Genomic DNA, 15,620 nt, shown 5'->3' on the forward strand with positions numbered 1-15,620 from the left:
TGCCTGACAGGGCCCCTTCCTAAGAAATCTCCCACCTACTGCTCCCTAGACATCTTCATAGGCAGGGTAGGGTAAAAGATGGGTACTTTTCCCTATTTTCCAGGTAAAAGCAGAACTAGTTTCACCAGACCTGGTGGACGGTGTCCCAGCCCAGAAACCTCTTCACCCGCAGCCTGGATGGAGCCAACAGGATGGAACCTGGGCAGGAGAGCCTACAGCAAAAATATACCTTCAAGACATGCAGGCTGCCATGGTCTTTGGATTACTTGATCCTGTCTCCATTAGCGCACCACTGTCATGGAGCTGTATCAACCACAGCGCATTCTGGGTAAAGGACAGTAAGTAGCAGGGTGGAAAAGTAAAAAATAACTATCATTTATTCAAGACCCAGTATTTCATATACCATGCTAAGTGTTTTACATTCATTTTCTCATTTTAATCCTCACAACAACCCTATGAGGTAGGTATTATGACCATTTACAAATGAGAACCTGGGCTCAGAGAAATGAGGTCACTTTCCCAAGGTCGCACAGCTCTTCACAGAGGAGCTGAGATCTGTCTGTTGCTGAAAGCCTGTGTTCTTTTCATTGTACCCATCTACGTCAGCCTTGAGTAAAAGATAATTTCATTGCCCAGCTTGGCACGGATCACCTGAGAGTGGAGGCTGCTGTCCACACTCACCGCTGGTAGGGATGCATTGAAGCCGACTTGATGTTGGTTTTTATCCCACTTGGCATTTTCCCTAAAAGTAACACAAAGAAAGGTAAACTTTCACAATAAATCAATCAGAAATGCAGCTTCTCAGAATCCTGTTATCTATTCTGTGACTTCTGACTCTGGATGGCAGAGATTACAGGTTGTGGCTCTTCAGCCAGTTCCCTCACTGAAGGTATCAGGATCTGAAAGGAGAGGAGGAGCTGAACAATCACACACACACACACACACACACACACACACACACACACACACACACACACACCCCTGTGGACTTCTGCTCATCCACCATCTATGTCTGGAAAAGACAGGCATGTGGCCTATGTGGTCCCTGTTTAATGTTACAAGCAGAGCACTGTGTTGTTATTTTAGTTGTCCTTTTCCCTAGGCAGCTGTTCCGTGAACCCCTCCAGACTGCTCTCACACTAAGTAAAAATGAGCACGAGAGACAGCAGGAAACCAAGACCAAGGGACAGGGGCAAGGAAAGAATCCAGCAGACCCAGAAAACTGCCAGCTTGTTGATGATTTTTTTTTTCAAGACAGGGTTTCTCTGTAGCTTTGGAGCCTGTCCTAGAACTAGCTCTTGTAGACCAGGCTGTCCTCAAACTCACAAAGATCCTCCTGCCTCTGCCTCCTGAGTGCTGGGATTAACGGCATGCGCCACCACCACCACCCGGCATTGATTCTTGATTATCTACCAAATGGTCTTGATCAACGTCTGGTCACTTATTTCTCTACCTAAGAGATACACACTAACATCCAGAATAAATAGGACAATTGAGACAAAAGTCTGAAATGGAAGTAAAAAGCAACACCAGTTTTTGCTATTCAAGTCCTTCTCTTCACTCTCTGGTACTCGTTGCAAAGCTTCCAAGTGTCTTCTAAGTAGCAATGAAAAGGAGGAAAATCTCCAGGTCCGGGGTTAAAGAAGGCTTACTCTAGTTCATTCCCACACTCCTGGGTAGTTAGCCCATGTCACCCTACCTGGTTGACCTGCTTGAGCCATCTGGACTCCACTGAGCATTGTCTGCTGCTGGTTTGGAGCACCTGCCATTTGAACTTGCTGTAATCCTGAGGCTCCTGCAAGGATTGGACCAGCTCCTGGCTGGCCGGGTTGGCCAGGACCACTGCTACCTGAAGGTCTCCAATTAGATAGCCCCTTCCCAAAGGCAACAGCTGCCACTAAGGCATTGGTGTCTGCAGGGTTGAAAGTCTGCTTGTTTGGCCGGAGACCTGAAGAAAAAGCCAAGAACCCTAAAGTGTATGTGTGTTCAACTCTGGACTAAACCCAGCAGCTGGAGGGCCGTGATGACCACCAGTTCTGACTACAGAGACAACTAGAATTCCTCCAACCCCAAAGAGTTATCTTTGTCCCCCAAACCTATCTTTAATTTTCACTTTGTCCATTTCTCCCATTTGCTTTAAGGCTAGTCTCAGACACAAAACACTAACAAGATACAGACACTTTCCTTGCCAGTTTATTCTTCTTTTTTAAAATCACATTTATTTATTTTGTGTGTGGTGGTCAGAGGACAACTTGTTGGTTCTTCCCTCCACCATATTGGTCCCAGGGATCAAATTTAGGTCAGGCCTGGCAACAGGTACCTTTGCCTACTGAGCCATCTTGCCAGGCCAAGCAGTTTATTCTTCTATCCTTACTTCACCACTAGGCTGATTACTATTACTATTCTAGTGATCTTATACAGCTCCCCCTCTGCTCTGCCAACCATCCCTCCTTACCTCCACTCTCTGATTCTCGTTCTTCTTTGCTGATTTTCTCTAAAAGGTTTGAGCACATTTTATTCAAGCTCTGGATCTGCTTCTGTAACACATATGAATTGATATAGAGATTAGTAATGATTCTGGAGAAGCATCTTCCTTGTGCTCTTCCAGAGGCAGCCTAGCTGTAACCAACCACATACCCCTAATACACAGGCCTGGTAAATAAAGCCTTGTTTCTTGTGAAGGGATGGGGATGGGGCAGCAGGGCAGTGACTCAGTCTAACCTGCGCTGCATCAGCACCAATTCTGGCAGCATCTGTTGTCAGCTGCTTCTCCTGCTCTTCAACTTCAGGGTCAGGCTTGGTTCTCAAATGGTCAGGGACGACCTCATGGCTGAAAACAGGCACTCGTCCTTCAGTCTGACGCTGTAACACCACAGATTGTATTAATCCTATTTGCTATCCAAGTAAAGTTGACTCTAACCCAGTTTCCCTTCCACAAGAAACGGCATTTTCAGAGACAACACAACCTGAGGTATAAATGTAGCTTCCTATGGCACTGTCTTTTCACACACACTCTATCAGAACTCAGGCAAACTAAATTCCACACCGTAACTTTCTTCTTGTTTTTTTTTTTTTTTTTTTTTTTTTTTTTTTTTTTGATTCCCCACCCTGACCCCCATTCTGGGACCAAAACCAGGACTTTGTTCTACCACTGAGCTAAATTCCCAACCCCACATTTTAAAAGACTGATTGGACAAAATCATAGGCAGGCAGAACAGCCCCCCCCTTTTTTTTTCTTTTTTCTTTTGCCTGATATAGATGTTGGAAAAAAGGGTCATGGACTTGGTGACATGGACCTTGGTTTTCACAGCATTGTTTAAGAGTGACTCCCACCTCCAGAAGAATAAAAAAGCAAGTCTTCCAGATGGCAGCCCTTACTTTCCATTGCTATACAGAGGATCCAATCAACAACTGTGCTCTAGACTTTCATTTAACTTGATTTCCCAAGTTTAATCCTTCTTCTTACCATGAGGTCTTCATCTCGATCTGGGGACAGCACCAGAGGGATGATGACCTGGTTACGAAACAGGGGTGTCTTCTCATGCTTTAAGACCTTGTTCAAAGTGTTCAGCTGTCCAGAGAGCAGTGCAAAGCTATCCAGGACAGAGGGCCTGGGGGTGGTAAGAAGTCATCAGAACTACTTTTCCCTATAAAGTAATCTCTAAAAGTTCCCAATGCGGGAACACCCAGACTCACCCCTAGAAGACTCACAGCCCTAGGACTGGCCTAGGCAAGAACCAGACTTGCTAGCAGAAAGGATGGAGTTAGGAAAGAGGAACACACTTTCAATTTCTGACACAGATGTTGAAAAAGGTAACTTGTCTGAATGAGACTGGGAGTGGTGGTAAACAGAAACTGGTTACACTGTGCTAACTGAATACTCCTAAGGTCTATAAAAGCCTCCTTTGTAGCCTCCTAACAGAATCCACCACTGCAGGGTAGGTTAGATCGCAGATTCAGCCACATCTGTGGAAGGAGATACAGCATGAATATAGCTATAATGGTCTTCCACTGGGGGAATACCTCCTCACCAAAGAAGTCAAAGCATAAGCATTAAAACCTAGAAACAACCTGGGTTGAAAAACTGGGCACTTCTCTACTTCCTGGCTATGGAGGCCTTAAACCAAACCATACTTGTCAATGTTGGGCAACCTAGTTCTTTCCAAATCAAAAAGGATATTTGCAAACTGATAAAATAGTTACATCACTGGAGATGTCCTGTCAGCCAGGGGGCTTGGCCCCACCACCCATGGCTCCCTCCCCAGCTTGTCCTGGCAGTCCTTACCAGGTGAGCCGGTCATACTCGTTTTCCAACTTGTAAATGAAACTCCCCAGTGAATTCTTCAGATCAGCCACTTGATTCAGCAGTGCATCTAATGATGCCTCAAGCTGCTTCTCCTCCCTCTGCATCAGTAGGACATTGGGTTACTCAGATACCAGGGAGTGTGACACACAGAAAGGCTAAATTGTTTTCTATCTTGGTATTTGGGTTACTGACAGCATCAACCCTCAGACCTTTCAACCTGTTCACCTGGCCTGAGGTCCTCCTGCCAACTTGGTCCCTTCTATCCTCCTACACTATGGTCCTTCAATAAGAACATTGCACCAGGCCTAAATCCCTTCCGCTTATGACCTCATGGTTTTTTTTTTTTTTTTTTTTTTTTGCCTTCAAAACAAAATTGGCTTAGCACTGTATCCTTTACCCTTTATCTTTTCATTTCCATTCTCTTCTCCCAGCTCAGAAGGTTTGTTGCTCTTAAAAGCCAACCTTCTCTTGGATCTGCAGTAGGACATGCTCAAGCCCAATCTTCTTTCTAAGCCTAGCCCTTTTCTGGAAAATAGACAGAGTCTGCCTACCACACTCCTGCTTGCTGTCATTAACGCTGCTTTCCTTGGGCATATGGAGAATCCTTGTATTGTGTCACTTTGTGGGGTTGGTATTGCCCCATTTCTTTTTTTTCTTTTTCTTTTTTTGGTTTTTTGAGACAGGGTTTTTCTGTAGCTTTAGAGCCTGTCCTGGAACTAGCTCTTGTAGACCAGGCTGGCCTTGAACTCACAGAGATCCGCCTGCCTCTGCCTCCCAAGTGCTGGGATTAAAGGCGTGCACCACCACCACCCGGCTTGCCACATTTCTTCCAGAAGTTCAGTGCATTTTAGAAAGGTCAGGCAATGATAGCAGGGGTGCTATCGGTACTTTAAGGTCAGAAGGAATTCCTGAAGTTCATTGTCCCATGGGGGCCTCTGGAGTCCAGGTACATACAACATTATTCTCTGCCTTGTGAAGGCAGCTACTGTCAATGCCACAGTCTGGAGAATCTCACATTTTGCCTAGATGTGTGAGGCTTTCTCTGAATACCAGCTCTGCATTCCCCTCTGCAACGGGTCGTCTATCCTTAGCATTTGCTGAGTCAATGTGTGCTCATGGATGGCTGTGCCAGTATTCCAGTGCCTCTTTCGTAAACTCGGGTGACCCATAAACCCGCACTGTAGGACTACCAGGTGCAACGAACTAAATGAGTAATCAAAGACAAAGGCGAGGTAACCAACACATTGTTTCTGAACGTTAGACAATTTTAAATGCTGAGTCGGCGGAGGGTTTCCGTTTGACCATCTGTGGTCTATTTACCCCGTTTCTCCACCCTTAGCAACTGGGTACAAGCTGGGAAGAATGATACAAAGCTGATTTGCAAACCCCACAATGTGACTGATGGGGTTAGATCCACCCACAGCCTCGGATTACAAACAGCTTAATTTTCGTCCTTGGCGGCCCACAATCTCTTCAGCCCTTCTGAAGCCTTGTTACGCCAGGGTCGAGGCCTGGGGCCAGTCCACTACTTTCTCGACCCTTTCACACAGTCAATCAAGTCGGCCTTGACTCCCCCAGGTCTCTGACCCTCTCGCGTTAGCGGGCTCAATTCCCGCAGCTGTCCTCGTCCCTTCCTGCTTCGCCGTCTTTCCCCAAACAGCCGAGGCCTCTGCCCTCTCCTCACATCCCCAACTTCCCAGAGTCACCCTGTCCACCCTCCCGACCTGTGGCTAGAGGCTGGGAGGCCCAACCCGCTTCTCACCTGCATTGCCACGGCCGGGCTGGCGCAACCACTTCCTCTTCCGGTTTCTCGCACTGCCGGCTGTGCCCACCAATCAGAAAGCTCAGAACGCGGCCCGCCCAACAACTTCCGGTTCCTGCCCGGTTCCGAGCTAGCTGGGTCAGAGGTCAGGAGTGGAGCAGCCTCCCTGGCCCGGGCCGGCGCGGGAGGGCAGTGTGATGGCCTCGGAGCGCCCGGAGCCAGAGGTGAGGGGCAGGCGGGCGCGGGGCCGAGGCCCGAGGGCAGGCGTGTAGCAGCCTCCACCCTCCGGAGCCTCGAGGAGGCCGTAGCTGTTTTGTTTACTCTAATGTCATCGTGGTCCTGCGTCTCCCACCCACAGACCTAGAGATAATGGTGCTGACAAAACTCGTGTTTGGGTTAATAGTTGCGGTTTTCATTGGTCACACCGAAGCTGACCGACTTTACGGATTTTTGCATCTCATCTGTTGGAATGCAATCAGTAGCACGAGTTGATTCCTCTTTAGCGTCCATGCTTTTGCAAAAGCCCTGCCACCATCGTAGCAGTCTTAACTTCCCAGATCCTGTCTCCTTCTTTATAAAAATCTTTGTTCCGTGATGTGGCTTGGGGAGCACAAGTTAAGTCACATGAGGCACCCCTTAGATGCGAAGAACTCGTGTCAGGAATCTGGCATTTTTTATTCTCCTTTTTTTAAAAAAATATTTATTTATTTATTATGTATACAATATTCTTTCTGTGTGTATGCCTGCAGGCCAGAAGAGGGCACCAGACCTCGTTACAGATGGTTGTGAGCCACCATGTGGTTGCCGGGAATTGAACTCAGGACCTTTGGAAGAGCAGGCAATGCTCTTAACCACTGAGCCATCTCTCCAGCTCCCTTTTATTCTCTTATACAGAGCAGAAAACCGAAAATCAGAGCAGGCAAGGTGCCTTATCGTGCTAAGATACCTTAGGATTATTCATTCTAGCCCAATTAGAGGATCTGAGAAGGAAACGAAATCTTAGATTTGACTAGATTGTCCAGAACCACAGCAGAATATTTAGGAGAGAAGGGTGATGGATGTGTGTAATGATGCAAAGAGTAATGGCTGCTGTATAATCCCCACTACGTGTCAGCCACCATTCTGAGTACTTGACTGTTACCGGTTCTTTCTGCCCTATAAGGCAAGCACCCTTATCACCCCCCCTTCAGGAAACTGAGGTACAGCTATTAAAAAGGAACACAGTTGCACAGCTAGTATTAGGGCTAGAACTCCTAAATAGATGATCTAACTCTAGACCTACCAGCTGTCCTCTGATCTCCATGTGTGCACTATGACACGTGTGCTTTTCCGTGTGTACACAGAGCACGTATATCTGTATACATATGTAGGAGTACACACACGTGCATGGCTGCGTGAATGTGATGAAGAAGCTACGCATGTGAAAAAAAAAAAGAGCAGTCTAGAAGCAGAATGCCAAGAAGACAAAGCGATGTTTGGAGTTGTTAGGTTCCCAAGAGAGAGCAGTGCTGCTCTGGACCCAAAGTTGTGCTGCGTGTCAGGTGGATGCAGAGTGTAAGACTGATCCCCTCTTAAGCTTTGAGGAATAAGTGAACATTGGGTCGCAACGGGTGTGTCGGAGCAAATGAGGATGTTTCAGGTTTAATGGCACATTTGACCTTCTTCTGTAAGCAGTAAGGTGGAACTCAGGAAGTTTAAGTTCTCTTAAGTATCTAGTACAGGTACAATCCTTTTGAAATAGTCAGTCTTGTTATCCCTGTTCACAAACGAAGAGACTGACAGAGCCAGCATTTGTCCCAAGATGCTCTTAACACTTTGCTGCCTGCTTTTACTGTAGTGGTGGGTAAGGGGGCTGAGACTGGGCAGAGGGAAGTTCACGTGGAGATCGTGCTAGAAGTTCAGGTTTATAATGGTGAGAGGCATCATGATAGGAGGGAAGGATCTACATTACGTCGGAGGAAGATAGCACATGTTTTAGAAAGGGGTTAGAGGATAATTTGGCCCTTTATCTCAAAGATACAAGAGCAAAACCTGGGAAAAAGGAAGCACAGAGCCTGCAGCACTTTATTCAGGTTGGCGTAAATGGTATGTAGAGTTCACTGAATATTCTGAACAATGATAGCCTCCCTCTGCCATTGTACTTACCCCCTGTTTGCAGTATCCCTACAAAGATATCCTTATCTTATCTAGCTATTAAAGAGATTGAAGCCTGGAAAAAATTTCAGTAACCTGCAAGGTCACATGCGTAACGTATTATAGAACACATTAGAATCTGGGGCTCTGACGCCAAACGCCTGCTTTGTCTTGTTTATCAGGCTATTTCAAAAGTTATGCGCATCAGACTCCGGGAGGTTAGCATTGAGGTCTTGAAGCTCCGTATGAATGTGAATGCTACGAAACATAACTAATTAAAGCACTTCTCAAACAGTGATATGGAAAAATGCCCAGGGGAGCAAGTTCAAATGTGGATTCTCCATCTCCTTCAGCTCTTAATCCAGTTGGTCTCTGGTGGTACCCAGGAATCAAGTGTGCATTTTAATAAATAGCTCAGGTGATTCTGATGCAGCTGGTGTTCGAAGCCCACTCTGAAAAACATTCCAGCTGCTTAAATTAAGCTAGCCTTCTGGTGCTGATAAAGTACATATTGGATGTATGATACCTTAGGAGGTTTTGGAAATGTTTGAATCAAAGAATCACAGATAAAGGGGAGGTTTTTCCCAGAAAGCTAGGCAGGCGTTCCTGGTTTCAAGATGGATTCTGTAAGAACTGACAGGTGAACCAGACTTCAGTTAAGCATTGGAGACATCAGTCATTCAGAACAGCATTGAGAGCAAGAGAAAGGTTACGAATTGTAAAGCTGAGTGCCCCAATGTGCCTTCAGTAATGCAGTGACTGGTCGCTGCCCTCCATCTGGAGCATCTCATGTAGTGAGCTCTGCTGGACCATCCCATCTTCCTAGGATCCTACACAGGAGCAGGCGGCTTTGTTTCTTGCTGTCATAAAACCACATTCTTTATCCATCAACAGGCTTATTCAGTTTTTAATGATATAATAGCTAAGGTAATTATTCAGTTTTTGTGAATGATAGGTAAGTCATTCTGCTGGGAGTACAGGTTTGGGGTGGTTGTGAAAAAAACGGGTGGAGGGCTTAGAAAGGCTGCTGACCAAGAAGTCAAGCTTCTTAAAATGTACCACTTTGGCAAAATGATCGGTTTCTTCCTGTGAGAGTACAGCTGCCACAGTGTATGTGTGGACGGAGGATGAGATGTCCAGACTCATCTTTGGCAGGGGTTTGTATAGTAGAAAAATAAGGATGTTGTTGGATTGGCCACCTCTGAAGGCTCAGGGGAGAGAAACAAGCATTGGCAGTTGGTCGGCGTGTGCGTGGAGAATGTGACCCACAGGACCTTGACACGAGTGAGCTATCACCTAGGAAGCTTCATTTGCTCAGGAATCTTAAACCATTCAATGAAGGCTTCTTCAGTGTCTGCTGTGGATAGGACTGAGGCGGTTACTGGCGAGTGTTCATGTAGCAGATCGGATACTTACTGGGTCTCATGTAAATATTTGCCAAGCCCAGGGGCGTACAAGCAGGACAAAGCACCTCTCCTACCTTTAGGAGCTTATGGTTTATAAGAGAAACTCATGCAAACATTTGTGAAAACACACCATAGAAGGTAAGTTCCCTTCATCGATGTGGTGGTCTGTGTTGGGAGCACTTTTCATGACGGCAGGGATAGCCGTCAGCTCTGTTGCCTCTCCTCTTGCTGTGTAGGCTCCTTGGACAAGCTGCTTGAATGGGATGTGTATATACTGGGCACTCAATGTCCTCTTTTTTTCTCCTTTATCTCTCTCATTAGGTAGAAGAAGCTGGGCAGGTGTTTCTGTTAATGAAAAAAGATTATCGAATCTCCCGAAATGTTCGCCTGGCTTGGTTCCTTAATCATCTGCATCAAACTGTTCAGGCCACACCCCAAGAGTTCCTGGTATGTCCTAATGACTGACAGGTGGGAGGTGAGGGCATAGCCCAGAAGGATCTCTCTCTTTCTTTCTTTCTTTCTTTCTTTTTTCTTTTTTTTTTTTCCTTGGAGCTCTAAGGCTGCGAGGGGCAGTGGCTTTTCCTGTGAAGTACTTCCTTACGGGAAATTTGCTCATACATTTTCTAGCTAGTGCTGCAAAGGGTGTGAAAAAGTGGAGCCAGTGGAGGGTCATTTTGGCTATAGGAGGCAGGTCTTGGAAGCATTCCTGTGCAGGATTCCCTTGGACGGCATAGCAGCACTTTTGGTTGGTGTTAGGATCGTGTTTGCTTTGCAGATGAGGACAGTGATGCTAAAGAGGTTGTGAACGTTCTCTGCAGCCTCACAGCTACAGCCGGACTGAATTGGGGTTCAGAGAAGAGAGGGAACTCTTCTCAGCCTTCTTCTAACTTTTTTTAATTTGTCTGTGTGTGAGTGTATGTCACATGTGCGTAGGTGCCTATAGAAAGCAGAAGAGGGCATTAGATGCCCTGGAGCTGGAGTTACAGGTGGCTATGGGCCCCTGACACGGGGTTTTCTTTGAGAGCACAAGCTTTCTTGACCAGTGTGCAGTCATCCCTCCTGCCCACGACCCTTTCTTCCTCTTCCATCTTGTCAGCTTCAGTCTGAGCAGGAATTGGAAGTCCTCAGTGTTTTGCCCCCTGGATGGCAGCCAGATGAACCAGTGGTCCCAAGGCCCTTCCTTCTTGTCCCTTCCACCCGGGTCACCTTCCTGGCTTGGCAGTATCGTTTTGTTATTGAGCTGGACCTCAGCCCATCTACTGGCATCGTGGTAAGTAGTTTGAGGGAAATAGTAACAAGACAGGATGGGAGTGAGAAGGAGAGAGAGAGAGCTGGGAAAAGTGAAACAACCTCAGCTTTATGGGAAAAGACAAGCCTGTGAGTGGATGGTAGGTAGGTGTTCGGAATGGAGCCTATTCTATGTCCACGGGCACAGTCGGCCATAAGAAAAGGGTCCTGCTAGCCCTGGAAACATGCTTATTTCTGCACTCTGTAGAACCGCTTTGGACTCCCTTGTGAGATCTCTCTCTTCATTGCCCTCAGGATGATTCCACGGGGGAGATCTTGTTTGATGAAGTTTTCCATGCTCTGTCCCGTTGTCTGGGCGGGCTGCTTCGGCCCTTCCGAGTGCCTGGATCCTGTATCGACTTCCAGCCTGAGATCTATGTAACAATCCAGGCCTATTCCTCCATTATTGGCCTGCAGTCCCACCAGGTGTGTATCTTTTCTCCCAGCTCAGACTTGCACACTGAATTTCCGACAGCCTGTTGAGACAAAGCCCTTATCCTGTCTCCACTGTTTGTGCCCAGGCACCAGGTTCTCAGTTTTTCTGTCTCCTCCTCTCTCTTCCTCTCATACATTCAGTATGTCTGTGTGACTTCACCTTGTTGGTGGACATCAGAGGACAGTGTGTGGGAATCAGCTCTCTCCTATCGTATGGGTTCCAGGGATGGAATTCAGGGCTTCAGACTTGGTAGCAAGCATCTACCTGCCATCTTGCTGTCTGTCTCCCCCACCCCACCCCCAGCTCCGCTCCCCGTTGGCAGAGTCCCACGTTTTCAGAGTCCCACGTCACTCAGGCTGACCTTGAGTTTTCTTTGTAGCCAAAGATGACCTTGAATTTCTGACCCTACTACTTCCACTTCTCAAAGGCTGAGATTACAGGTGTGAGACACCCAGGGCTTTGGGCATGCTCAAAGGTACTCTACCGATCGAGCCACAGCCCCGCCTCTGCTGGCTTCTTGAGCCTGCATCGTATTTACTCCTGCAAGTCTCTCCCCTTGATTTGTTACTCAGGTCTTAGAAGAGTTTCCTCTGGTGAGTTGGCATTGGTAGACACATGCTTCTCTACCCATCCTGTAAATGTCTTTGCCACCTGGCCCTTGACTGTATTATTTGCTCTCCCCGTCCCACACCTGGTGAAGACCCCAGCTCCCCTCTCCCTTCAGCAACTCCTTTAGTTCTGTGAAGTGGCTCCTGTCAGCAGCCCAGGACACAGTCTTTTAGGATCCTTTTGTGACCTTTTGTTTCTTTGTTTTTTGAGACAGGGTTTCTCTGTAGCTTTAGAGCCTGTCCTGGAGCTAGCTCTTGTAGACCAGGTTGGCCTCAAACTCACAGAGATCCGCCTGCCTCTACCTCCCGAGTGCTGGGATTAAAGGCGTGCACCACCACCGCCCAGCTACCTTTTGTGACTTCTGAGCTATTACAGCCCCCAGAAACGTAATTTAAGAGCAGAGAAGGGTTATTTTCTGAGGGCCCAGTGCACTGTCAGGTGTAATGCTGACTGCATAAGTAAAGGTTTCTCTGCCAGCCCTGTAGCGTATCACAAAGCACTCCTTTTGGAAAATGTCCAAGTCTATTACTGAAATACTGTTTTTGACTTAGATAAACACTGGCCCAGTTTTCCCTCGTCTACTCTTAGCCACCCTCAGCTCACTGAAACTGTCCCTTATGGCTATAGTGTCACCCTCAGCAGTCAGATTTTCTTTGAGAGTTAGGTGCCAAGAACAACACCTAAAGGTCTGAAGCATTAGCAGAACAGTTGGTACTGCCAGGTCTCAAGACAGGACTGCTAGCCCTTTGCCCGAGTTTCAGGTGTTCCTAACACAGCCATGAACTGGTAGTTTTTATGTTGTGTCTCCAAACAGAGGCCTGGCTTTGCAGACACTCATAGCCAAGTCAGGAATAGCATAGCTGTTAGGTAATCATTCAAATGCTATTCCTCTTGGGAAATACTGACCAGAGCCTGAGCTATGCCATGTCCAGGCTAAGTCCCGGGGGCACAGATTAACTAGATATTGTCTGTCCTTGATGGAGTAGTTAAGAGCCTAGGAGGGAGACAGAGATTACAGGAGATAGTTTCAACTGAGTATGGTAAAGGCACTGCTAGGTTTTAACATAGGTATGGAGAGAACGCCAATAGGAAACATCCACTAGAACCCAGTCTTTTAGACAAGGCTGCATTTAAACTGAATCTCTTTTTGAGACAAGATCTTGCTAAATCAACCTGACTGGCCTGGCACTCTTATTTTCTGCCTCAGCTTTTTAGATACTAAGATTATATCATCCTGGCTCATGTATGGATGTATGGATGCATGGATGGTACTAGGGATTGAAGCTAGGGCCCCATACATGCCGAACTAATGCCCTACCCTGGAGTTATGTCTCCAGCTATTTGGAGATAGCGTCTGACCAGATTATCCATGGCTTGAAGTCACTGTATACCTTTGACCTTATGATCCTTCTGCCTCAGTCTTCCAAATGGCTGGGGCTGTAAGCCTGCACCACGAGTCATGGAGCATGAACTGAGGCATGAAGGAACAATAAAGGTTAATGAATGATTCAAGAAGGGGAAGTGGGATTTTCAGTCAGAGGAACCAGTAGTTAAAACAGTTAGCCATAGGGAGAAGGGAACCACAAAAGTTTTGATTTTTACAAAGGGAAAAGTCACCTGTATGTGGCCAGTATAGAAGGTAGATTGGGGGAGAGCCTTAAAGAGGGGAGAACGGGCTGTGAAGACAGTTGAAATAGGGGAGAGAGGGTGAGGCCTGAACAAAGACAGCAACTGTAGGCAAAGAGAGGTTGTTTCTCTCTGTAGCTGCTGCAAACAGTATCCTGCTATTCCAAAAGAATAAAGAAAAAAAAAGTTAAGGGCCAGTGAAGGGTCTCCGGTTAAATGATGCTTGCCACCATGCCTGAAATCCTTACTTTGATCCCAAGACCAATAGGCTAGGAGAGAACCAGCTTCTGCAGCCCTCCAGCCCCCCAAAAAGGTTAAATACTTTTTTTTTTTTTTTTAAAAAGCTTTTAAAAAGAAGTTAAAGGCCAAGCTGTGGTGTCACATGTCTTTAATCCCAACACTCAGGAGGCAGAGGTAGGCAGATCTCTGTAAGTTTGAGGCCAGCCTGGTCTACAAGAGCTAGTAGTTCCAGGACAGCTAGGGCTGTTACACAGAGAAACCCTGTCTCAAAAAAAAAAAAAAAAAAAAAAAAGAAGAAAAAGAAGAAGAAGAAGTTAAATCATGTTACTAATATGTCCCCTGAAGGAGATTTTAAAGCTTCCTTAAGAGAAATACCAAACCCTATCCATAATATAATACTCAAAAGGTACTGTTGTTAATGTTTTATGGACTTTGTAGTCTAAGTGTGTTAATCCTCCCTCACCGTATCTCTTCATCCAAAAGAGGAGGAAAAACCATGGTGTACCTTCCAAAATAGATGGCTCGTGTCCTGTTTTTATAAATAGAACATTATTCCATGCAAAAATAGGATTTTTAGTGACTTTATTTTTTGTGGGGGTATCTTTTGAGCAAGATCTCAGTCCAAGGTGGCTCAGTGCTCAACATGTAGCCCAGGTTGGCTTCAAACTCTTGATCAACTTGCCTTGTCTTCCTGCTGGGATACTTATTACTATTCTTTCCAGATGTATTTCAATCTCCTATTGTCCTAATCGGTAGGAGCACATTTTCCTATTTCTGTGGTTCCAGTTCCTGACATTTCCTTCTGCTCACCATCTTACAGACTGGAGCATGGGTCCCGAATCCCTTACCCAGTTGAGAACAGGGGACAAAGAAGCAGAAGTAGTTATTTGGCAGGAGGGCTGGGAAGGATGATCCTGAGGGCCACCATCTGCAGGTCCATCTGCAGGAGACACTTACTCATGGTTGAACTAGAAGAGCCCACAGAGAATGAGTGAGACATAAAGGTTCAAGCTTTGGGAATGGTGTGGCTTGGATAGTATAAGGAACCACTGGCAGTGGGACCAGGATCTAACCCTAGTGCATGACCTGACTCTGTAGAGCCCATTATGTAGGGATACCTTGCTCAGCCTAGGCACGGGGCGGCGTGGGGGGAACCTTGGTCCTGCTTCAACAAGGGGACGGGACAGTCTTTGTTGAGTTCCCAGGGAAGGCCTTAACCTCCCTGAGGAGCAGATGGGAGGTGCGGTGGGGGTGAAGGAAGGGAGAGCGAACTGGGATTGGTATATAAATAATAAATACATAAATTTAAAAGGGGGGGGATTGGCTTTGGGAAAAAGAGGAGGAAGAGGAACCCTCTCTCCAGAGCCTTGAGGAAGAAAGAACAAGCTCGGGCAGGTGTTCATCTGTAGCAGTCTTCAAAGGTGACATCAGTGGCTTGGGGGGTAGTGCATCCTCTGGGTCAGCGTGAGTTCCTAGTGGCTGACTTACTTTCTCCCTGAAGAAGAGTGGGAATTATCTACTCCAGGTAAAAGGAAGGAAAGGATTTTTATTGAGGGGAATATGGATTTTGAACTTTAATCAGAGAGTCTTGAATGCGAAATATATTTAAGAAGAAAAAGGAATGAAATTAGAATAAGAAAGACTTTGCCAGGCAGGGAAGTAGAAGTTTACAGACAGCATCCATAGCCTAACTTGGAAGGCACTGGAAGATCCTTGGGTTGCCTTGAAGGGGTAGGGAGTGAGAAGTCCAGAGTATAGGCCTGGGGACTTAGCGACACTATGACCCTAGAGTAAGTGGATAGTGACTCGAGCTTC

General features: G+C 46.5%; 2 protein-coding genes across 3 annotated transcripts in view; one reads left to right on the forward strand and one right to left on the reverse strand.

The window, feature by feature from the left end:
• Positions 1-353: 353 nt before the first annotated feature.
• Med8 (mediator complex subunit 8) lies at positions 354-6,191 on the reverse strand. Of its 2 annotated transcripts, none has more exons than XM_050161212.1 (7): positions 6,069-6,191; positions 4,286-4,404; positions 3,467-3,611; positions 2,722-2,862; positions 2,456-2,537; positions 1,700-1,948; positions 354-742 (listed from the first exon to the last, which is right to left on the reverse strand). In XM_050161212.1, the coding sequence occupies exons 1-7, from the start codon at positions 6,072-6,074 to the stop codon at positions 678-680; spliced, it is 807 nt and encodes a 268-aa protein (XP_050017169.1). In that variant the 5' UTR covers positions 6,075-6,191; the 3' UTR covers positions 354-677. The 2 variants fall into 2 exon arrangements, with proteins under 2 accessions (XP_050017169.1, XP_050017168.1); XM_050161211.1 differs by lacking the exon at positions 6,069-6,191 and adding an exon at positions 4,858-5,304.
• Szt2 (SZT2 subunit of KICSTOR complex) overlaps positions 6,180-15,620 on the forward strand; it is a 45,788-nt gene continuing 36,347 nt past the window's right edge. Inside the window, exons 1-4 of the mRNA XM_050161208.1 lie at positions 6,180-6,292; positions 9,929-10,054; positions 10,704-10,877; positions 11,150-11,320. Of these exons, the coding sequence (XP_050017165.1) occupies positions 6,266-6,292; positions 9,929-10,054; positions 10,704-10,877; positions 11,150-11,320 (498 nt within the window). The 5' untranslated portion in view covers positions 6,180-6,265. The remainder of the gene's footprint in view (positions 6,293-9,928; positions 10,055-10,703; positions 10,878-11,149; positions 11,321-15,620) is intronic.

Source organism: Alexandromys fortis, unplaced genomic scaffold, assembly GCF_014885135.2.
Source record: "Alexandromys fortis isolate MF-2015 unplaced genomic scaffold, M_Fortis_MF-2015_v1.1 scaffold_122, whole genome shotgun sequence".
In the NCBI taxonomy this organism is placed as follows: Eukaryota; Metazoa; Chordata; class Mammalia; order Rodentia; family Cricetidae; genus Alexandromys; species Alexandromys fortis.

Coding starts and splice junctions, on each gene's coding strand:
- Med8 (XM_050161211.1), bottom strand. CDS start 4,878: ATGACAGCAAGCAGGAGTGTG. Junction 3,612..4,285: donor GAGTATGACCGGCTCACCTG/GTAAGGACTGCC, acceptor TACCACCCCCAG/GCCCTCTGTCCTGGATAGCT. Junction 2,538..2,721: donor TTGGTGCTGATGCAGCGCAG/GTTAGACTGAGT, acceptor TATGTGTTACAG/AAGCAGATCCAGAGCTTGAA.